Source organism: Myxine glutinosa, chromosome 1, assembly GCF_964187855.1.
Source record: "Myxine glutinosa chromosome 1, kmMyxGlut1.1, whole genome shotgun sequence".
Lineage (NCBI taxonomy): Eukaryota > Metazoa > Chordata > Myxini > Myxiniformes > Myxinidae > Myxine > Myxine glutinosa.
The window spans coordinates 329,500,735-329,523,959 of record NC_136261.1 but is presented as its reverse complement, the minus strand read 5'-3'; the positions used below and the strand labels follow the sequence as shown (position 1 = coordinate 329,523,959).

General features: G+C 47.4%; 1 protein-coding gene across 5 annotated transcripts in view; it reads left to right on the top strand.

Annotated features, from left to right (window-relative positions):
- LOC144889479 (ATP-binding cassette sub-family C member 8-like) overlaps positions 1-23,225 on the top strand; it is a 96,074-nt gene that overhangs the window by 2,208 nt on the left and 70,641 nt on the right. For 4 of the 5 annotated variants that reach the window (XR_013621766.1, XR_013621768.1, XR_013621767.1 and 1 more), the window contains exon 2: positions 7,608-7,764. The exons of the other annotated variant lie outside the window; for it this stretch is intronic. Coding sequence is in view for 1 of the 4 variants with exons in the window: in XM_078769740.1 (XP_078625866.1) it covers positions 7,620-7,764 (145 nt within the window). In the remaining 3 variants the exon portion in view is untranslated. The remainder of the gene's footprint in view (positions 1-7,607; positions 7,765-23,225) is intronic. 5 annotated transcript variants of the gene reach the window in all.

Below are 23,225 nucleotides of genomic sequence, written 5' to 3'. Positions count from 1 at the left end.
GAGTGAAATTTCTAAAATCCTCAATTTTCATCTGATTGACTTGAAATTTTAAGAGAATTTGCATACCAGGTCACTGAATTCAACCACCAATTAGTTTTGAAGTCAGCATAGGCTAACAACTTATTTTAGGGATTTCGCAAGTATGGTGCTATGCACGACATATTTCTTGTTTGTGGTTTTTTTTTTTTTGTATACAAGATCGTGGCTCGTGAAAGAGCTAAAAGCATTTGTCTTTCTGTGAACAACATATCTCAAAGAGTTGTAGACGGATTCGGACGAAATTTGGCAGAGAGGTAGTGAATGGGACAAGGACGAAATGGATAGATTTTGGTGAAGATCCGGTTTCAGATCCGGCTAGTAGAATTTTTTAAGTGATTCCTCACCATTGGGAGATCGGGCCAAAAATGATAAATAGCAAGATATCTCAAAAGATTTGTATGGATTTGGGTGAAACTTGGTGAAGTGGTTAGGTGTGTGAGGAGGACTAATCGATTCGATTTTGGTGAAGATCTGAATATGGATTCGGATATAAGAATTATTTAATTTCTTAAGTGATTCTTCACCATTGAGAGATCGGGTGAAAAGCGATACATAACATGATATTTAAAAAAGTTATGGACGAGTTACAACAAAACTTGGTGGACGTGTTGGTTAGGTGACAATAACAAGCCGATTAGATTTTGGTTCAGGTCGGAATCCAGATCCGGCCTATAAGTGGGATACAAAACATAAACACTTCAGCCTGGTGGAGGTATGCGCTCTACCAGTGCTGTTATAGTTACGTCTGTGATGCCATTACGGTGTAGGACTGCTGACTCCACACACCGCCATTTTGATTTCTATACCGTTCATGCCAACCATATTGTCGAACCTGTTGTATATAACAATCACCATGCTCTACCTTTACGTTTTTCATTCAGTGTGTAACACAAGACAACAAACACACACAAACAGATTGTTAAAATGACCATCAAATATCGAAAGCATAGGTGTTACGGGTCTTCTAAGGACACAGTACGTATAGGCCTTAGGCTTCATTCCTTCATGCCTCACATTCAGGCCACTTTAGCCAAATTTGCCCAAATTTGCAGGCGGTAATATTCCTCGGAAACCGCTGAATGGAAATTTTTTGAAACTTGGCACATTGTCAAGTACTCCCAATGGGGAACAAAAGAATGATAATGATGAAAAATGAAATAGGAATGAAATGATAATAGCCAAATATTCCTACAGGTCGCACAAGATCTGCCTGCAACCCTCTTATGGTTAAACTGCCAAAATCAAGACTTTCTGCTCACCTTCACTCCTTCATTCCTCTTTTCTCCTGCCTCTGGAACAAACTCCCTCACTCTCTTCAATCCCACTCGACCCTCCAGGTCTTTAAAACAGCTGTTCACCACCATCTCTTATCCTCCCCCATCCAAAACCTTGATCTTTTCTACCCCCGCTAATTTCGGTCCCCATGTGTTTTATACCGCTCCCCCCCCCTCCCCTTCCCACGCCTCCTGCCCCCAAGCCCTCTGCCTCCCACACTTCTCCCTGCTCTCAAATGTTGTGGTTGTGTGCTTCCCCTTCTCTCCCCATCTTGGCTTCCGCTCCCTCTTTTGTATATTTTGTTTGTCTGGTTGATTTGTTTGTGAAATAAATGTTAGCTCTTTCACGAGCCTCGATTCATTATACAAAAAAACAAAAAAACAAAAAAACAAAAATCATAGGTGAAGTGGTATACCAGCGAAAAATGTTTGAATCGAATTCCTTATCATTAAAATCTGAAATTGCATGCACATGTTCTATGACCCATTTGTATTGAAATATTAAATTTATGACATCATAGGTCACATGGTTTGGCAGCCATTTTGGATTGAAGGAAAATATTAAATAATTATATCTCTGAAACCGCTCACCCTATCGGTGCTAAATTTTACAAATATCATCTAACAGTACTGTTGCATATAGTTTGAAAATGATGATGTCATAGGTCACGTGGTTTGGCAGCCATCTTGGATAGAAAAACGAACCTTATCCGATCAACACGAAACTTCACAAACGTGATCCCCTACCCATACATATGCAGAGTGATGTCATCTACCCGTTGTGGGACTGTGAGGAGGCATATTGGCGACAGCCACATTGTTCTCGTTCTATATATGTGTATGTTTAATATTGCAATACTTCGTTTTTAACACGGTTCTTCGAACCATAATCCACTACAGATTTTAGTGAAGCTCATTCCTATTTATCTTGAAGTATTTACTATAATACTTGAAGTATAATTAATTGTGAAATTACTCCATTTACAAAGGAACTATGTTATTACCATAGTTGCATGCAAAATTACACTGATAACTAATTCAGTGAGGAATGAATTTAGTAGGATGCCGGCGGTAGCTCACCTAATCTTCAAGCCAGACATCTCACGATGAGCTGAGAGCTTCTTCCTCTTCGGAGACTTGCACAGTATCAAACAAGCAGCCTGGCTACGCCGTTGTTCGACTTTTGTTTTTGTTTTTTTAATGCCGTGAACAAACATTGGTATATCACGGGTGATGAAGGTTGTGGTGAAGTTTCATCGAAATTGCGTGTGTAGTTTCTGAGAAGAAAGCAAATACTTATTTTGTGGGCAACTCGACTCACCTATCCCCATCCCCCTTTGTAGACACCTTTAGGGCCAGTTTGGAAAGCAAATACCTATTTTGAGGGGGAAGTGGGAGGGAAGGGTCAAACCTGGATCTGCTTTGACCCCCGGGAGACTCCCTTGGACCCCGATAATATATATATATATATATATATATATATATATATATATATATATATATATGTTAAATGCCATGAACAAACTTGAGTTGCAACATACCAAATATCATTTTCGCCAAGTTTGGTCACAATCCCATCAGCAGTTTCAGGGAAGAAGTTGCAAGTGTTTACGGACTGACGGACAGACGACGCGCCATCGCATAAGCTCCCCGGAACTACGTTCCAGGTGGGCTTAAAAACCAGAACACGATTTTGTGGACAGCCTGTTCTTTATTCCTTAGCCTAAAATGTTCTTCATATAATCCATGCCAAGTTTACCTAATGTAATTAAAAATATAAATCAGAGTTGTTAAATTCATTTTACTCTCCTTTTCTTTAAGCCCCAGGTGCAAACAAAAACTCGACGCATAATATTGAACCTCCCATTTTCAGCTCTTTCAACCAGTGCAACAATATAAGGCTTGATTTTTTAATGGTGGTATTTTTACAACGGGCTTCTGCTCATTACCTAAAATCAGCTCCACTTGACTACGAAAGACACAGTGTTTGACAAAAAAACTCGTAGCTTCTGATTATTGATGTACATTTTCACAAATATTCTATCAAATGCTCTCTTGCTGTCTTTTGTCTTCTGTCTCACCCTCTGAATAAAAATAAAAGGCAATCTATATTAGCTAGTCCTTGGAGAAAACATGACCTCACTTGTCTTGCTTGTTCCAAAGGAATGTGATACCAAGTTACTTTCTTCCTCATTTATTGTATTGCACTTTTTCTATGTTATGTCTGGTCCATTTTGGAGCACAGAAGCTATATGTTTGTACCTGAAACACAACACGAGCATGGAGATACAAGTTTAATATTCACACTATTAAAACCGACCCTTTAACATTATCCAAACTAGCAACGGTACCCGTTTTAGCTCTTTCACGAGCCTCGATTCAGTATACAAAAAAGAAAAAAAAAGAAAAGAAAAAAAAAAGCCTTATGGGCGGGTATGGGCGGGGCTTCAATTGGGAAGCCCAAATGAAAAGGAAAAATATCAGAAATTGAAGGCTTTTTTAATTTTAAACGATTCATATAAACATCCGTTGAATCATATCACACGCAAATCATCAAAATCTAAACAGTACATGGCGCCAATTTTGAAAAAAGATTGAATTCTGCAAAACGGAAGCGGCCGCTACACGTCTTGCTCAGTCGCACGTTCATCTGTGAAGAGTGCGTGCCGAATCTGTAACACGGAAGCGGCCGCTACAACTGTTTCTCAGTCGCTTTGCACACGCTGCAGTGTTTCTTCGGAGCCGCACGTTTATATAGGAAGAGTTCGTCAGGAGTCGATCTACTCTCTCCTGGTATGTAGAATAAACAGTATTTGTAGAATTTCAACAAAAGCCACATCACTGTTCATATCGGTAAATATTATTCCATCGTGTTTGGAAAAACTGGAAAATTGGAAAAACAATATAGCCTATTTTACTCCCAGGGGTCCCAGGAATACCCACCCAAAATATCGTTGCGATTGGTTGAGCCGTTTTTGCGGTACCTTCGAACGGACGGACGGACATTTGGTGAATTATAGTAAGACTAGCGGGGTCACCCGTGGGAATCCCACGGGCATGGATGTGTGTGACATTTCGACATATTGAGTTATATGCTGCACATTCATTTTTACAAAATGGTTACTGGCAAGTCATCAGATCCAGAAATGGTGTGAATTTAGTTATTTCACATAATATGTGACCCCTCACTCCTCTCCACCTGACACTCTCCTGTCTCCACCTGACACTCTCCTGTCTCCACCTGACACTTTCCTCTCTCCACCTAGCACTCCTCTCCTCTCCAAACCCTCACATCCCTCTCCTTTCCAATCCCTCACCTCTCCAATCCCTCACACTCCTCTCCTCTGCAATCCTTCACACGCCTCTCCAATCGCGCCTCACACTCCTCTCCAATCGCGCCTCACACTCCTCTCCAATTGCGCCTCACACTCCTCTCCAATCGTGCCTCACACTCCTCTCCAATCGTGCCTCACACTCCCCTCCAATCACTCCTCTCCAATCGTGCCTCACACTCCTCTCCAATCACGCCTCACACTCCTCTCCAATCGTGCCTCACACTCCTCTCCAATCGCGCCTCACACTCCTCTCCAATCGCGCCTCACTCGCCTCTCCAATCGGCTTTCCCCGTCTCGTTTCTCTCCTTTTTCTCCCGTCTCGTTCTTTTTCTTGCTCCAAATCGGCCCGTCGGAATCGGAAATCGGCCCGTCTCGCCCGTCGGCCCGTCGGAATCGGAAATCGGCCCGTCTTGCTTTTGTGCTTGTGCGTAAATAAATTGTGTTCATGACACCATTTCTGGTGTTGGGCTAGCGGCTAGGGTGCCGGCTTAGGATCCTGGGTTCGAATCTCGGTCGATCGCCGAATTAATGCCAGGGGGGTTGACTCAGCCTGTCATCCTTCCGAGGTCGGCTAATTGAGTACCAGTTCACTGGTAATTCCCTGTTTGTCGTTGAAGGCGGCAAAAAGGGTTGGCGTCAGGAAGGGCATCCGGCCGTAAAACATTGCTTCAAAAAGGGGACAAAAAAACAACAACTACCACGGTCCCCGAAAAGGCCAACCCCCGCTTTGCGGGGAAAAATGGCCTCTAAACGGTGGTTTTTACACCATTTCTGGATCTGATGACTTGCCAGTAACCATTTTGTAAAAATGAATGTGCAGCATCTAACTCAATATGTCGAAATGTCACACACATCCATGCCCGTGGGATTCCCACGGGTGACCCCGCAAGTTTGCATTGACGTTCGTCGATGGACTCGTTCGCCCGTCTCATTCGTTTTCTTGCTGCATCCTGTTCAAGTCTGCGTTCTTCATCGATCGTCTCATTCATTTTGGAAATAGAAGTTTCCACGCAGCGCATGAATTGTCACGATCCTCAAGAGGAATTTGTCTCGTAATCATCAAATGATAAATGGCAAGTAAATTATATTGTGGAAAATTAAAGATTTCAAATAAACCTATTTAAAGTGTATTCGCACATAACTAATTTTAAAAAACGAAGAAATATCTCTCGGTAATTTCCTGAAACATATTTTACTTCCGGCTAATAATGTTGAATTAAATAAAAACGAAGAAATATATGTCGGCATCATTGTTGACGTTTTTGTGACGACTGTCATCAAACGAAAAAGTAATATATCTTAACGGAAAAGCAAAAGCGAATTTTTAATATATATCGACACGTTGCCGTCGGTGTCATGTTGGGCGGTGTATGATACACCATGACGCGATTTTTAAAAATATATCTCTGCATTTTCCCGCGTGTGTGGAATGTTCTCAATTATTGCTGACACCGAGTCCAAAACCATCGATAAAAATGAAATCATATGGTGAGTTAGATTGGAGATAAAGGCGTGAGAGAGACTCAATGGCCTTGAAGTTGAAGTTACAGGCGTTTGAGAATTCATTTCGTTCTATAAACGGCAACTTTCATTGGATTTCCTTCCCGTTTTTTTTCAACCGAGTCGAAAACTATGTTAGCGACTGTGAAAAATGAAATGATATATCGAATTTTTAATATGTATCGACACGTTGCCGTCGGTGTCATGTTAGGCGGTGTATGATACACCATGACGCGATTTTAAAAAATATATCTGCATTTTCCCGCGTGTGTGGAATGTTCTCAATTATTGCTGACACCGACTCTAAAACCATCGATAAAAATGAAATCATATGGTGAGTTAGATTGGAGATAAAGGTGTGAGAGAGACTCAATGGCCTTGAAGTTACAGGCATTTGAGAATTCATTTCGTTCTATAAACGGCAACTTTCATCGGATTTTCTTCTCGTTTTTTTTCAACCGAGTCTAAAACTATGTTAGCGACTGTGAAAAATGAAATGATATATCGAATTTAAAATAGATATCGACACATTGCCGTCGGTGTCATGTTGGGCGGTGTATGATACACCATGACGCGATTTTAAAAAATATATCTCTGCATTTTCCCGCGTGTGTGGAATGTTTGTGGAAAATTAAAGATTTCAAATAAACCTATTTAAAGTGTATGCGCACATAACTAATAAAAAAAACGAAGAAATATCTCTCGGTAATTTCCTGAAACATATTTTACTTCCGGCTAATTGTCGGCATCATTGTTGACGTTTTTGTGACGACTATCATCAAACGAAATAGTAATATATCATAACGGAAAAGCAAAAGCGAATTTTTAATATATATCGACACATTGCCGGCGGTGTCATGTTGGGCGGTGTATGATACACCATGACGCGATTTTAAAAAATATATCTCTGCATTTTCCCGCGTGTGTGGATTGTTCTCAATTATTGCTGACACCGAGTCTAAAAGTAAAACCATCGATAAAAATGAAATCATATGGTGAGTTAGATTGGAGATAAAGGCGTGAGAGAGACTCAATGGCCTTGAAGTTACAGGCCTTTGAGAATTCATTTCGTTCTATAAACGGCAACTTTCATCGGATTTTCTTCCCGTTTTTTTTCAACCGAGTCTAAAACTATGTTAGCGACTGTGAAAAATGAAATGATTTATCGAATTTGATTTGAAATAAAACTGGGGGAGAGCAAGACACCACGGGCCTACAAAACAGGACTCAAAGCTATGCGAGTTAATAAAATGGTGGATATTTGTTTATAGCCACTCCCAGAATGGGTGGAGCTATGGGTGGAGCGACTCTGCAAACCGAGTAAGCCACACCCCGGACAGACACCCAACAGATAGACAGACAGACAGACAGAATCATCTACGGCTATTATAATATAGATATGCACCAAGAAAACTGGATGGTTTGTAACAATTTTTTTTATGCTTTCATCTCTCCACAGCAGCAGCTCAGGATGCCTTTAGCTTTCTGTGGCCGTGACAATGGTTCCGCCTATCAGGTGGACCATGGCGTGTTCAACAATGGTTGCTTTGTGGATGCCCTCAATCTTGTACCACATGTTTTCCTGCTCCTCTTCACCTTCCCCGTCCTCTTCATTGGTGTGTAGCTTGCAATTTCACTGTTTCACTCTATAATTATCGAATATACATTACTCACAAGAAACATGTTACTGTAATCAGATTACTAAGAATCAGTAACTGTAATCCATTAGAATGACTACTGTTAAGACCTTTCATCTGATTACATTAACCTGAATAGGATTATTGTTCAGGATTCCTTTTATTAGTGAAAGAGCAAAAATTAAAATTACATGAACACAGCAAAAAGTGTAAGTAGTTGCACTACATCTTCTTTTGTGTGCAGCACAATGCTATGCGGGAGCACCAATGGCTAAGGGCACACCTGTGCCGCTTACGCAATGCCCTCTGTAGGTTAGGGCACGAAATTTGGAATTTGGCTATGGTGCCCAGTGAGAGCTCACGTACTCTTTGCAAAGGACACTTTGGGATATTTTAGGTCCACCAACTAATGCCGGCAGATATTGGATGCCCAGTTTAATGTCCATCCAAGGCACGACACATACATTGATGAATCACCCTGCCTGTGAAACACCTTAGGAGAAAGAGAATATGAGCAAGAACCAATAGTGATAGAATGTGAGCTGGCAAACACGTAGACTCGTAGAGCCTTAAAAGATGTACAATGTACAATGTGCGCTGAGTGGGTTCATCAAAAATGTAGTAGTCTGAGAGGGTCATTAACCAGTGTGGCAGCTACATTCAAGTGTAAGGTGTGCACAGAGGGAGCTGCAGATGGTGGAAATGTTGAGTTGGATCTTAGAGACGGCGTAAAGCTGGAAGGTGTGAAAACATTTTGCTACCTCGGAGACATGCTGAATGGAGAAGGTGGATCAGACTCGGCAATGGTTGCTAGAGTGAGATGTGCATGGAAGAAGTTTCTGGAACTGAGTGGCGTGCTGATGAGGAGGGGAGTGTCGTTGAAGCTGATGGGAAAGGTGTATGCTGCATGTGTGAGAAGTGTTATGATTTATGGGAGCGACGCATGGGTAATGAACAGAGAGCATCAACGAAGGCTGGAAAGGGTGGAAATGCGAATGGTTCGGTGGATGTGCGGAGTATCGTTGAGAGAGAGGAAGACAAATGATGAATTGCGAAAGATCATGGGAATAGAGCCTGTGATTGATGTTGTGAAGATAAACAGGTTGAGATGGTTTGGTCATGTGTTGAGGAAGGATGAAAGTGACTGGTTGAGAAGAGTGATGGAAATGAATGTAGAAGGAAGTAGAGGACAGGGAAGACCGAGAAAGACTTGGCTGAAGGAGGTGAAGAAGAAATGCGGGCAAGGGGGTTAACATGGGGAGATGCAGAAAATAGGGCAAAATGGAGAAGATTGTCATGGGGCCCGCAAGGCTAACCCCCGCTCTAGCAGGGAAAATGGCCTTAAAATGCCTGTGGGTTGTTGTTGTTGTTGTTGTAGAGCCTTAAAAGAGCTGGCAAATGGAAAAGCACCAGGTGCTGGTGAAAATCGATCGAATATAACGAATATAACGAATGGTGAAAATCGAATATAACTCTTGAAGGTAGTTGGGGATAGGCTAGTTTTAACAACTATCTGTACACACATTTGTAGCAACATTGTAAGGTCTGAAAGGTGGAAGCAGTCGGTCTACATCAAATTGACAAAGAAAAGGGATCCAAGAGAATGTTCAAGTCTTCATCAAGCGAGAAATGCCCGTTGGGCAAGCAGCTTTCTGATAAGGAAGAGGTACGAGAGATCCAATCACAAATCCGAGGTGGGTCATGGAAAAAGCAAGGGAATATCAAGGGAAGGTGTTTCTCTGTTTTATAGATTACTAGGGCATGCCCGTACTATATATATATCTAAAAGTATATCCCCCCCCCCTCTATTTACATGAAATGGTTTGGTCCATTCGCAAAGCCAAAGCGAACGGCTTGCGAGTACGGTGACAATCCCCCCCCCCCCCTCTATTTACATGAAATGGTTTGGTCCAAAGCGAACGGCTTGCGAGTACGGTGACAATCCCCCCCCCCCCCCTCTATTTACATGAAATGGTTTGGTCCAAAGCGAACGGCTTGCGAGTACGGTGACAATCCCCCCCCTCTATTTACATGAAATGGTTTGGTCCAAAGCTAACGGCTTGCGGAGTTTGGTAAAGAAATCGCCATCGCGTGCACAAATGCGCAGGAAAGCGAAAGAATCGCAAATTAGTTTTAATTAGTTTAAAAACATAGTTTAACGCCCGAGCGAGTTTAACGCAATCGCAAATCGCATCGCAAAGCGAAAGAATCGCAAATTAGTTTTAATTAGTTTTAAAACATAGTTTAACGCCAACATAGCGCCAACATAGTTTGCCGACGGGAAATAAATGAATACGCTCTCAAATGTGCCATCCGAGGCAGAGTCTGTTCGCCACGTTCGGCACACGTGATAGCTCGCTGCTCTCTGATTGGTTGAATCGTTTTTTGGACATAGCTCGGTAACTACTTCTGCGATTAATTTAAAACCTTGAAAAGGCACATCCTCGGGTCCCCAGCAATATACCTGGCAAGTTTCAAGTATATCGGACCGGTAGTTGTCGAGAAACAGCGGTCACAGACAAACATACAAACATACATACATACAAACATACACACAGAGATTAGTGGAATTATAGATAGATAGCAAAACATTTGATAGTGTTGATCATGAATTGATGTGGATTATGTTGAGAGAAATTAGGATGTCGGAGCACCTGATATGCCTGATGAGCCTGTACAGTGTACACTAAACAAGAAGCTACAGCAAGAACCGAGTATGAAGAGATATAATGGTTTGGAATTGGAAAAGTGGTCAGACAGGGATGCATTATCTCCCTTTGGTTGTTCAATCTGTATCGTGAGCACATGCCGTACATCATGAGGAAATCAAACTTGGATGACGTAGAGGCTGGAGTCAGGATTGGAGGAAGATATATCAACAATCTAAGGTGTGGTGATGATACCACTCTATTGGCAGAAAGTAAAGAGGACTTGATGAAATTGCTTCAAACAGTGAGGAAAGAAAGTGAAAAAGCTGGTCTTTCAACCTAAAACAGACAAAAATCTTGTCAACTAAGAAGATTGACGTGTTCAGATTGGGAGACGATCATGTAGAATTCATGGAAAGTTTCATCTTCGTGGGTTCTAAGATTGAAGTATGTGGAGGAGAAATTAATAGATGGTGTGTGTTTCCACCTAATGATGATTTGCCAACAAGTGATAAAACCAGTCGGCAGCTGAGGGGGGCATGTAGCATTGGGATTCTCATGTATGTACTACTTGTGAATGTCTGCAGCAGTAGAGGAACCTGGGAAGGGTTTGGAAGAGGAAAGGGCATACTAAAGCACGGTGCTGCGCGCGCTTACTTGCTACCAAGGAGGACGCGGACAACGCGGTTAAACAAAAGAGTCTTTATTCGCAAGAGGTCACTGTAGCACTGGCGCGCTCCGGGCTGCGCGCCCGGTGTATATCCTGAGGCCACACCTACCCCTCGGGCGTGGCCGCCGCCCACTTGGTGCGCGGAATGATGTCACCACGCCAGTGGGCTTTCGTGTCCGCCACACGCGCCCCCCCCAGAATTCCCGCGCACCTGGAGGGCCAGTTTGCGGGGCAAACGGCTGACCCGGCCGAAGCGCCCTCTGGCGACCGGCGGCATCCGGGGTGCAGGGATGCCAGCTGGGATGCCCCCGGCTGTACCCGGGATGGGTGCCGGACCGGGGGGCGGCGTGCCGGCGGTGCTGGGCGGTGCCGGGGGTCCGCCCGCCAGGTGGCGGCCCCGACGCGGGGGCCGAGCCACCGGCGGTGGGTGGACCACATCTAGGTGGGCTGGCTTGAGTCGATCCACCGAGACGCGGTCGGGAGTACCGCTGATGTCCAAGGTGAAGTATTTCACCCCGGTCTCCAGCACGCGGAAAGGCCCGTCGTATGGGGGCCGCAGTGGTGTCCGGTGGGCGTCGTGCCGGACGAAGACATACTCCGCGGTGCGAAGCTCCGGGGCGACGTGCGTGGGTGGGTGCCCGTGGTGCGCCGTCGGCACCGGGGCGAACCTCCGGGCGGTCTCCTGCAGCGCGGAGCGCTCCTGCGCCGTGGACCAAGGTGCCGTGGGGTCGGGGAGGAACTCGCCCGGCACCCCCAGCGGTTGTCCAAAGGCCAACTCCGCCGCGGATGCGCGCAGGTTCTCCTTGGGCGCCGTCCGGAGGCCCAGCAGGACCCAGGGGAGCCTGTCGACCCAGCCGCCGTCGCGGAGGGTGGCCCGGAGCGCGGCCTTCAACGAGCGGTGGAACCGCTCGCACAGGCCGTTGGCCTGGGGTGGTAGGCCGTGGTTTGGTGCAGCTGGACCCCGAGCCCCCGCGCGACCGCGGCCCAGAGCTCCGAGGTGAACTGGGGGCCGCGGTCGGACGAGATGTCCGAGGGGGCGCCGAACCGGGGGACCCAGGTGGCGATGAACGCCTGCGCGACGTCTGCCGCCGTCGTCGCCGCCAAAGGCACGGCCTCCGGCCACCGGGTGGTGCGGTCCACCATGGTAAGGACATGGGTGAAACCCCGCGAGGGGGGCAGAAGTCCCACCAGGTCCACGTGCACGTGGTCGAACCTACGTACCGGCACCGTAAACGGGGCCAATGGGGCCTGGGTATGCCGGTGCACCTTCGCGCGCTGGCACGCGAGGCATGTCCTGGTCCAGCCGCGGACGGCCTTCCGGAGGCCATGCCAGACAAACTTGTTGGCGACCAACCTCTGGGAGGCCTTCGTGCCCGGGTGGGACAGGCCGTGGATGGCGTCAAAAACCTGGTGCTGCCAGCCTGCGGGCACGATGGGGCGAGGCCACCCGAGGGAGACGTCGCAAACGAGGGCCATGCCCGCGCCGTCGAAGGGCACCTCGGTGACGCGGAGGCCCGTGACGGCGGTCCGCAGGGCCTGGACCCCGGCGTCGGCGGCCTGGTCCTCCGCCATCCGGGCATAGTCGATGCCAAGGTGGACTGCATGGGCGACGGCCCGGGAAAGGCAATCGGCCACCGGGTTGTCCTTTCCCGCGACGTGCCGGATGTCCGTCGTGTACTCGGACACGGCCGCGAGGTGACGCTGTTGCCGGGCCGACCATGGCTCGGCGACCTTGCCCATCGCAAAAACCAGCGGCTTGTGGTCGACGAAGGCCGTGAACGCACAGCCCTCGAGCAGATGGCGGAAGTGCCTGACCGCCAGGTGAAGCCCAAGCAACTCGCGGTCGAAGGTACTGTAACGGCGTTCGGGCGGGCGAAGCTGCCGGCTGAAGAACGCCAGCGGTTGCCAGGCACCACGCACCCATTGCTCGTACACCGCGCCCACCGCGTAGCCCGAGGCGTCGGAGGTGAGAGCGATCGGTGCATCGGCGCCGGGTGCGCGAGTATGGTGGCGTTGGCCAAGACGAGCTTCGCACCCCAGAACGCCGCGTCCATCTGCTCGGTCCAGGTAACGTCACCTTTGCCCGGCTTCCCTCGAAGGGCCTCGTGTAAGGGGTGCAGGAGCTGGGCGATGCGGGGCAGGAACCGATGGTAAAAGTTTACCATGCCCAGGAACTCCTGGAGCCCCTTGATCGTGCGGGGGCGCGGAAACCCCTTCACTGCCTCCACCTTGGCTGGTAGGGGGACGGCCCCGTGCCTGGTGACGCGGTGCCCCAAAAAGTCGATGCCGGTGACGCCGAACCGGCACTTGGCGGGGTTCACGATGAGGCCATGCTGGCCCAGGCGTTCGAAGAGCGTGCGGAGGTAATGGAGGTGCTCTTCGCGGGATGCGCTGGCGACGAGGATGTCGTCCAGGTAGACGTACAAAAAATCCAAGCCGCGCAAGACGCTGTCCATTAGGCGCTGGAACGCCTGAGCCGCATTTTTCAAACCGAAGGGCATCCGAAGAAATTCGAAAAGCCCGAATGGCGTGATGACGGCCGTCTTCGGGATGTCCTCCGGCCTGACAGGGACCTGATGGTAGCCGCGTATGAGGTCCGCCTTTGAAAAGAAGGACATCCCCGCCCACCCGGGCGGAGAAGTCCTGGATGTGGGGGACGGGGTAGCGGTCGGGGGTGGTGGCGTCGTTGAGGCACCGGTAGTTCCCGCACGGTCGCCATCCCCCGCCGGGCTTGGGCACGATGTGGAGCGGGGACGCCCACGCGCTCTCGGAGCGCTGCACGATGCCGAGCCGCTCCAGCGTAGCGAACTCCGCTTTAGCTACGGTGAGCTTCGTCGGCCCGAGGCGGCGTGCCCGGGTGTAGACCGGTGGCCCGGCGGTGGGGATGTGGTGTTCCACCCCGTGTTTGATGGCCCCCGCCGAGAAAGTGGGCCGCGTGAGGGCCGGGAAACCCGTGAGGAGGCGGGCGAATTTGTCCGCTGCCGGAAGCGTACAGATGAACCTGGCCGGAACTGAACCGCTCAGCAAGCCGCTCGGCGAGCCGCTCGATGAGCCGCTCGATGAGCCGCTCTGTGAGCTGCTCAACGAGGCGGGCAGCACGCACGCGAGCGAGCTGAACGTCTCAGCCTGGACAAGCCTTCTGCGCTTTACATCCACCAGTAATCCATTAGCACATAAGAAGTCCGCGCCGAGCAGTGCCATAGGCACGTCGGCCGTAACGAACGACCAACAGAAAACCTGCCCTCCGAACCGCAGAGAGAGACAGCGTTTTCCGTACGTGCGTATAGACGTACCATTGGCCGCAAGCAGCGCGGGGCTCCGGCCCGCTTGTCGGACGTACCGGCAGGAATGACACTCACCTGTGCTCCCGTGTTACACAGGTAACGGCGCCCTGACAAGGTGTCCGTTATGTACAGGAGGCTGTTTGATCGGCCGGCGCTCAGTGCCACTACCGAGGGCCGGCCCGGGCGTTTCCCGGCCTGCCGAATGAGCACGACGGACGACATTGCCGAGCCTCATGGCCGAACCTAGCGTGGAAATGGCACCAGGTTTGCGGCGAAGCCTGAGGCCGCGGTTTCCGCGGTGGTGGTGGGTGGGGCGTGGTGGCCGCCACGAGGCGCCCCTCGGAGCAGGGGTGGGCACCCGCAGGAGGTTCGGGCTCGGGAGCCGCTACGGCCGCACCAAAACTCGCCTGCGTGTCCAAAGCCGCGTTGTACTTGTCGGCCTGGACCGCGAACGCACGGGGTTCCGTCGTCGCGGAACCGGCCAACGCGAGGCGGACTCGTGCCGGCAGCTGGCGTCGAAATAACGCCTGGAATAGAGCGTTCGGGGTTTCGTCGCCCATGAGCGACAGCATATGGTCCATTCGGACCGACGGTCGCGTGTCACCGAGCTCGGGGAGGTCCAAGAGGCGATCGGCCCGTGCGTCCACTGTGAGGCCGAACGTGACGAGGAGGAGGCGCTTGATCGCCTCGTACTTGTCGTGGGCCGGTGGGTTCCTCAGGACCGACATGACGCGGACGGCCGCGCCGGCCCCGAGGGAGGCGACCACGTGGCAGTAGCGTGTCTCGTCTGCCGTGATGCCTCGAAGCCTGAACTGGGCTTCGGCCTGCAGGAACCAGATCTCAGCCTGAGGTTCCCAGAACTCGGGGAGCTTCATTGCTACCGCGTTGGTTGCCATGTCGGGTGGTCAGCGACGGCTGACCAGAACGTCGGAGGTCACCAATTAAAGCACGGTGCTACGCGCGCTTACTTGCTACCAAGGAGGAAGCGGACAACGCGGTTAAACAAAAGAGTCTTTATTCGCAAGAGGTCACTTTAGCACTGGCGCGCTCCGGGCTGCGTGCCCGGTGTATATCCTGAGGTCACGCCTACCCCTCGGGCGTGGCCGCCGCCCACTTGGTGCGCGGAATGATTTCACCACGCCAGTGGGCTTTCGTGTCCGCCACAATACGTTGTGTAGCTTTTCTTGGTTGCTTTATGCAGCTTTCTTTAGCTGGAAGAGTATGGGACTATATACATATGACAATGTATATATGTATACATATACACACAGTCTGTTTTTGGGCCACAGGAAAGGCCTGCCTTTTTTGCTTGTGAAAAAAGGTAAAAAGTCAAACATTTGAACAGCCTTGGATGTGCACCTTGGACGAACACACAGTAAAACTTCATCCAACGTGGCTTCCTCGAACGTGGTTCCAATTTTCGCACTGAATTAAATGCGTCAAAACCTCCCCAACGCGAGGGGGTGTTTCGCATTTACGCGATCGTGGCTGGTGTTTTCCCAAAGATTTATATTATTCTTATTCCTTGTTACTGTACTGTACTTTACTTAACCCTGGTACACACAAGGCAGGTGTTCTTCGGCTAAATACAAGGCTAAAAAGACCCCTCTTGTGTGGACAAGGGTTAATTAATATTTAATTTATGCATACGATGATACGAGTCGCCACCTGCCGCCATCGGCGATCGCAGTTCGATTTTATATTCTGGATTAATTGCGACAAAAACGGCCGGTGTTTCCCCAAAGATTTTATTCTTTTTCCTTATTCCATATTACCTTGATTAATTACTATTTAATTTATATACACGCGCGGTACGAGCTGCCACCTGCTACCATCTCCGAACCTGCCGCCATCAAGTAAGCATACGTCGATCATTATGGCTCCCAAAAGACCCAATTTGAACCAACCAGACAAGAAGAGGAGGAAAACAATGACCATGGAGGTCAAACTTGATATCCTGAATAGCTTATCATCAGTTTCTGCTTCATCTTTGACCAGGCAATATGGCGTGAATGAATCAACCATTAGGACGGTACGGAAGGCCGAAGATAAAATCCGTTCCAGCGTTCGTGCAGGAGCCTCCATTGCAACATCATACGTTAGCAGGAGAGACACCCTTGTTGAAAAAATGGACAAAAGATTGAGTGTCTGGATCGAAACTCGCCATAGAGTCGGCTTTAAATCCATACACAGAACTTCACAGGGAGTTAAAACAGAAGGCAAAGCAAGTGCCTATAACGCAATTCATTAGGCCTACTTCAACAGCTACCAGCAGCACTTCAACCCCATCCACCAGCAAATCACCCAAACCTCCAACAACCACCTCACAATAAGGTGAGTTATTTTGCAATAATACAGTACTATTATGATACTAACACTTATTTTTATGTATATTTAATAATGCTGCACCATCCCATACAAAGAAATATGTAAAAAAAAAAAGCAAGAAAGGCCGTTTTGCGGTCAGTTTTTTGGGAGCCTGGAACATATCCCCAATTTCCCCATACGCTTAATGATTCCTCCAACGCGAATTCCTCCAACACGAGGTTATCCCAGAACGTATCCCCCACGTTGGAGGAAGTTTTACTGTGTATGTGTATATATGTATATATGTGTAGATGTATGTGTAAATATATGTGTAAATATATGTGTAAATATATATATATGTATGTATGTATGTATATATGTATGTGTGTATGTATGTATGTATGTATGTAATATGTATGTATGTTCTATAAAGGCACAGTAAATAAATCCGTGTTGCGGTGTTAATGCGTAGATCTCTTATCTTGTATATTATGATATGAGGTTTAATATGCACTCAGTAACATGGAGATCACCCATTGGCCCAAGGGATAGAGGGGTGTAACTGTTGGGCGTTTATTTCTTACGCGTTGATCAGATCCAGATGTCTCGCAGTGCCGTACGAGCCCAATTAGCGACATCCAGGATCACGTGTAATAGCCATGACGTATGACGTGTGACGTATGATTTAGACATGTGTTTGAGGGGATAAAAGCAAAGGTGCTGGTGCTCCAAGGGACTGGACACAAAGGTAAACGTGGTGAGAGTTAGATGCCTCAGCGAGTGTGATGGATTGGAAGGATACCCTAGATGTCGCACAATCGCCTTCAAGCTGTCCAGCCTGGGTTTGAATCCCGACGCAGCTATAAACTGTTATCCTGGTGTTTAACAGGTGGGGTGATTCATCAGTGTGTGCGCCATCCTTCACATGGACGTTAAGCTGGCCATCCCATCTGTCGGCATTGGTGGACGTTAAGCTGGCCGTCCCTTCTAATAACTTTTTGAATGACCCCAAAGCATACACCAGACAGGAGGAAAATTGTAGTGTCCATTCACAACGTGCAAACACATGAGGGCCGTGAGTTTCTTTTGTTTATTCGAGGTTATTTGTTGTGAATTATGATCGGTTTTTGTTCCCCCTTGTGAAAATAGCACAGACCCTATACATTTCAATCAAATAGGCTTCTTATATCATTGGGACGTATTTAACTGTATCACCCCAGAGTACAATTTTTCAACAGTGTTCTGGGTTTAAATATTTGACTTAGCTGCTGATGTCACCTCCAAGTTGATTTTGTCTCCAGAGCAGAGAATTGCTGGAAAGTAATTATTCATATGATATACATGGCAACAAAAGTAATTTTAGTCTCGACAATGACAAACTTCATTCCATATTCCATGTACCACATGGTCACAATTTGCATTTCAATAGGAAAAATGTAATTTTCTTGCTGCTGTGGATGAATGTTATAAAATTCAAGATACAGGGCATCAGGAAACCCTGTTAGAGATGTGTCCTCTAGTTGACTCCAATATAATGATTATGGGAACGACTTGAATATGATTACTCGAGTACGTCTGAAAATGCGACAAATTGCAGACACAAAAGAGAATAATTGGATGCAAGAGATTTGTTTCATTTTTAAATTCCCCATCGCACAGAAGGAATGTTAATATTCCAACAATAAGTGAAGAAAGTATCGTGTGTAGAATTATCAATTCACAACCAGCTTGGCTCTTTTTGCATTATCATCATCAAATTGTAATAGTCTTGGCAGGACCTTGGGGCTGCCGAAGTAGTCAGTAGATTATTTTTCTTTCGAACTCTGATTGCCTTCCAAGGAAATAATTTAAAATTTGTTCATGGTGCCAGCAATAACTTGCAGTAGCCCCCAGTGCTGGCACTGGGTTTACATCCTTTCCGATAGATGCCTCCCCAGGCGAACAATCCCCTAGAAAAACAATAGGACAAATCCCATAAAAATCCCATAGGAAATTAGACCAGTAGGATCTACTAGTGTCAATAGTCAGGTTCACTATGTAATTTCGTTGGAATTTTTGGGGGATTTGGAAAACTATATATTTTTGGAAACTATATTGTATAGTCAGTCAGAAAACCAATGTTGCTATTTGCACAGACTCCTGTATGGCGGCCATCTTGGATTTTCAAAATTGCCGCCGTAGAACTAATTTTTCTCAATATCTCAGCTTCTAAATAACATAGAGCTTTGATTCTAACGGCTAAACATACATTTTCAAGGGCCCCGAATCCAATGGTAACAAGTTCGATAAGCTAGACATGACCATAGAGCTCCTATGTGGCGGCCATCTTGGATTTTTCAAACTGGCCGCCGTAAAATTGATGTTTCTCAATATCTCAGCTTCTAAACAACATAAAGCTTTGATTCTAACGGCTAAACATACATTTTCAAGGGCCCCGAATCCAATGGTAACAAGATCGATAAGCTAGACATGACCATAGAGCTCTTATGTGGCGGCCATCTTGGATTTTTCAAACTGGCCGCCATAAAACTGATGTAACTCACCTTCTAAAGAGCACAGAGCTTTGATTCATCATTGAGTAAAGTCATCATCATCCTCATCATCGCTTTCGTTCATCATATCTTGAGAGTCCTCATCATTTTGGCACTGGATGTCACACTGACAAAGGTCTGTACAAGCCAAGTTGTTTGTTCTGCAGGAACATCTAGATGAAGAACAGTCTGTTTTGCACTGACATCTAACCATTTGAATGATGGCCTTGGGGGCTGGAGGCTCCTCAGTTGTGGTTGGTTTCACTTGTCCATCCGTGTCTTTGTAAAAGCCGTTTTGCAGCGGATTCAGCTGAGGATCCTGTTGAGCAATGCTTGCCTGACCCCACACTCTGGCTTGGATATGGACTCTAAGGATGTGCTGCTTGAGAGCTCCAAGAGTAGGAGGAAGCCTGTCACTTTCTGCCATGTGTTTGCAAAAGAGATACCATCGTAGTTCGGGGATGCTGTCGATGTGGATGCCATTTGGAGAGTAAGCAGCGCATACAAAGTTAGCTAGTGTGGACAACATGTCCTCCGTCACTTCAGTTGCATCTGAAAGCATTCGCACGGTGTCTATGACATCTTCACTTGCTTTGAGGTAGACATGCAGCCAGGTTGCTTTGCCTATTCGAGAGAACCTCCCAGTGTTGTCTGCCCCTGTGAAAGCATGAAAGGCTGGCAACGCCTTTGCTCTTTCGACCCCTAGAGCTGTCCACAGTGGCTCTATTTGAAGTATTCCAGAGGCCATGGAAATGGATGTATTCCTCAGCAGTAGGTCATAGTTTGCTATGACTAGTACCAGGACATCTGTGTCGGGAGAGAAGAACACCAACTGCGCATCATGTGGGTTTCGCTGGGATGCCAGCACGGCCTGGTGGATCAACAGGGTGTCAGCTTCTTCATGGTTGTTGTCTTCGAAGAGCAGGTCACTGTTGCTCCTAGTATGCCCTGAAGCAGACGTGATGATCAACTTGGATGAGTGACTGTTGTATTCTAGAGTTTTCGCTGCCAGATAGTCAGTCAGATCAGCCTTTGTTTTGTCATGAGAAAGGAATGTGCTCATTGGGATGTTTGATGTTGGTGTCATCTCTGACTTCATACTGTACTGCATCCTTTCCTTGCCTTATTTTAGCCCTGGTAGCACTCTTCAGAGAATCGTTTTTGTACGTGTCAAAGACCAGTATGATCTCATCACAATCTTTTGTTAGAGACATGAGTCTGTCATTGAAGCATTCACCCAGATCGTTGACTTTCACTACAGTGGCTGGTTTCTTTGTCAGCTTATGCACAAGTACCATCCCATCCACCAGTGCAATCTTCCGACTTGTAGGTTTACTAGATGTGGATGCCATAGTTCTTGTGTCCATTGGATCTTCTTGTAGAACACCTGCAGCTGGTGTCTGCTGCTGATCTTCGGGGTGAATTTCTGCTCTTGCTAACTTGTCGAGGAGATGAATTAACTTCGACTTGTCAGTGCATGGAAGAATTGTCCCATCTGGAGCGAACAGTGCTCTTGGTGTCACAGTGAACTCGTAATTTCCGATGGCATATTTCTGGTTGACGTCTCTGTTTGACTTGGCAAGGACCATGAGCCTTCCGTACAGTTCCTTAGTCTCCTTCAGATCCACAGTCCTGTCTCTGAGTTTCACTGTGGTTCTCTTGTTCCCAGACGTGAACATCTTGTTGTTCTCCTTCTTGACTGGTGCCCAGAGGCTAACGTCTCAATTGATACGCTCCGACACGTAGTCTTCATACAACTTCTGACCAGTGACATCAATGTTCAAGATCTGTGGTACATACTCGTCTGGGATGTAAGCATTCGTTATCACATTGTGCAGCTTGTCACCTTCAGTGTCAAATGGATTCCCGTGACTCAGTATCGCAGCCTTGATCTTGTTGATTGCTTCATGCTCCCTCTTGACTGCACTTGGACCAAGGTCATGATGTTCTGTGATTTTTTTATAATTTTTTTTTGTATACTGAATCGAGGCTCGTGAAAGAGCTAACATTAACTTCACAAACAAATCGACCAGACAAACAGAATACACAAAAAGAGGGAGCGGAAGACAAGATGGGGAGAAAAGGGGAAGCACACACACACACACAACATCCAAGAGCAGGGAGATGTGTGGAAGGGAGAGGGCCCGGGGGGGAGGAGGCATGGGAAGGGGGGGGGGGGGGGAGGGAGAAGTATAAAGCACAAGGACACCAAGGACTTCCAGGACAGAAGTTGGTATTTCAAAAAGTGGAATTGGGGTGAAATTAGCGGGGGTAGAAAAGATCAAGGTTTTGGATGGGGGAAGATAAGAGATGGTGGTGAACAGCTGTTTTAAAGACTTGGAGGGTGGAGTGGGATTGAAGAGAGTGAGGGAGTTTATTCCAGAGGCGGGAGAAAAGAGGAATGAAGGAGTGAAGGTGAGCAGAGAGTCGTGATTTTGGCAGTTTAACCAAAAGAGGGTTGCAGGCAGATCTTGTGCGACCTGTAGGAATATTTGCGGGACAGAGCCCAGAGAGAGCTGGGGGGGGCAAGGCCAGAGAGGAGGCGGTAGAAGACGGAAAGACCACCAACCTGCCTGCGGTGAGTGAGTGAGAGGCCCTTGGAGTTAGCTTCATCGCGGGAGATTCCAATGATTCTGAATGCTTTGGTTTCAACAGCGTGAAGGCGAGCTAGGTGTGAGGCAGGAGCACCAGCCCAGAGGGGAGAGCAGTATTCCATTGAGCTGCGGATGAAAGCCTTGTATGTGGTGAGGAGCCCAGGTGTGCCAAGGAAGGACTTCGCACGACGGAGGATGCCCAGTCGGCGACTGGCTTTGGAGGCCAGATTTGAAATGTGGTTTTTCCAGGAAGGATCATGGCAGATGGTGAGACCCAAAAGCTTGAGTGACAGAACTTTTTGGAGAGGATTGTTCAGAAAGTGGATGGGAGGGTTGTCCAGTCGGTCTTTTCGGAGAGACATCGTAAGAGTGTGAGATTTGTCAGGATTGAAAGACATGTTCCACTTGTTTGCCCAGTCTGTGATTTTGTCAAGGTCTGCAGAGAGTGAGGAGGCTGCAGACTGCCGATCTGAGGGATGAAGAATGGAGCGACAGAGAGTAGAGTCGTCAGCAAAGAGATAGAGAGGATTTTAAAAAAAATTTTAAAAAGGTTTTTTTTTATCTTGATCTTTTATCTTTTATCTTTTATCTTTTATTTTTTGATCTTGTCACCTTCCAGGCCAAACTGACTCTTGAAGTCTTTTGACAGGCGTGATAATTCTGGTGTAACCATGAAGAATCTCTGTCTAGCATTGGCATTGTTAGAGATGCCAATCAGTCCAGAGTGAATCTTCATCAGCTTGTTCAGATGTTCACATGCATGATCTGGTCCAATGGATACAAACGGGATGTCATTCTTGGTTACTGATAGATTGCCAGCTCCTAGTTCTTCCCAGGTCCAAGGGTGATTGGTTCTTAGGTCATACATGTCTGCGATGTATCGGGGCCAGAGCCGCTTGTATTTGATCCGGTCCATGGCAAAGAATAACTTGCTCAGTTCTTCTCCAGCTTGGAGGTGAAGCACCAGGTCAGCACTCCGTGATGCTGCCACGAATAACAGGATTGTCTCCACCCGATGTAGATAGTTCATCATTGACTTGAACATTGCATTCTTGGATCTCCGTGCTTCCCACTCCTCGAGTGCCGTCACCACCCCATCAGATGTCAAGACTTGAAGGAGTTTGGTGTTTGCTTGTTTTACAGATTCAGCTTTCGTGCACTTGTTCGTCTCAGCACAGGCAGCTTCTACTCCCTCTGTTGCCTCGAAACACACATCCTTTACTTGTGGGTTGTCCTTCAAGAACTCCTCCAGAACCATTTCATAAAGTGCTACATATGAATATATATGGGCACGGAGAGACCGCTTGTTGTGTGTACATTTCAGGATTTGCCGCGTCGTGGCTGGACCATAGACATCAGCTTCTACCCAAGCATCATCAATGCCTGAGTTCTCCATGGAGGCTCCG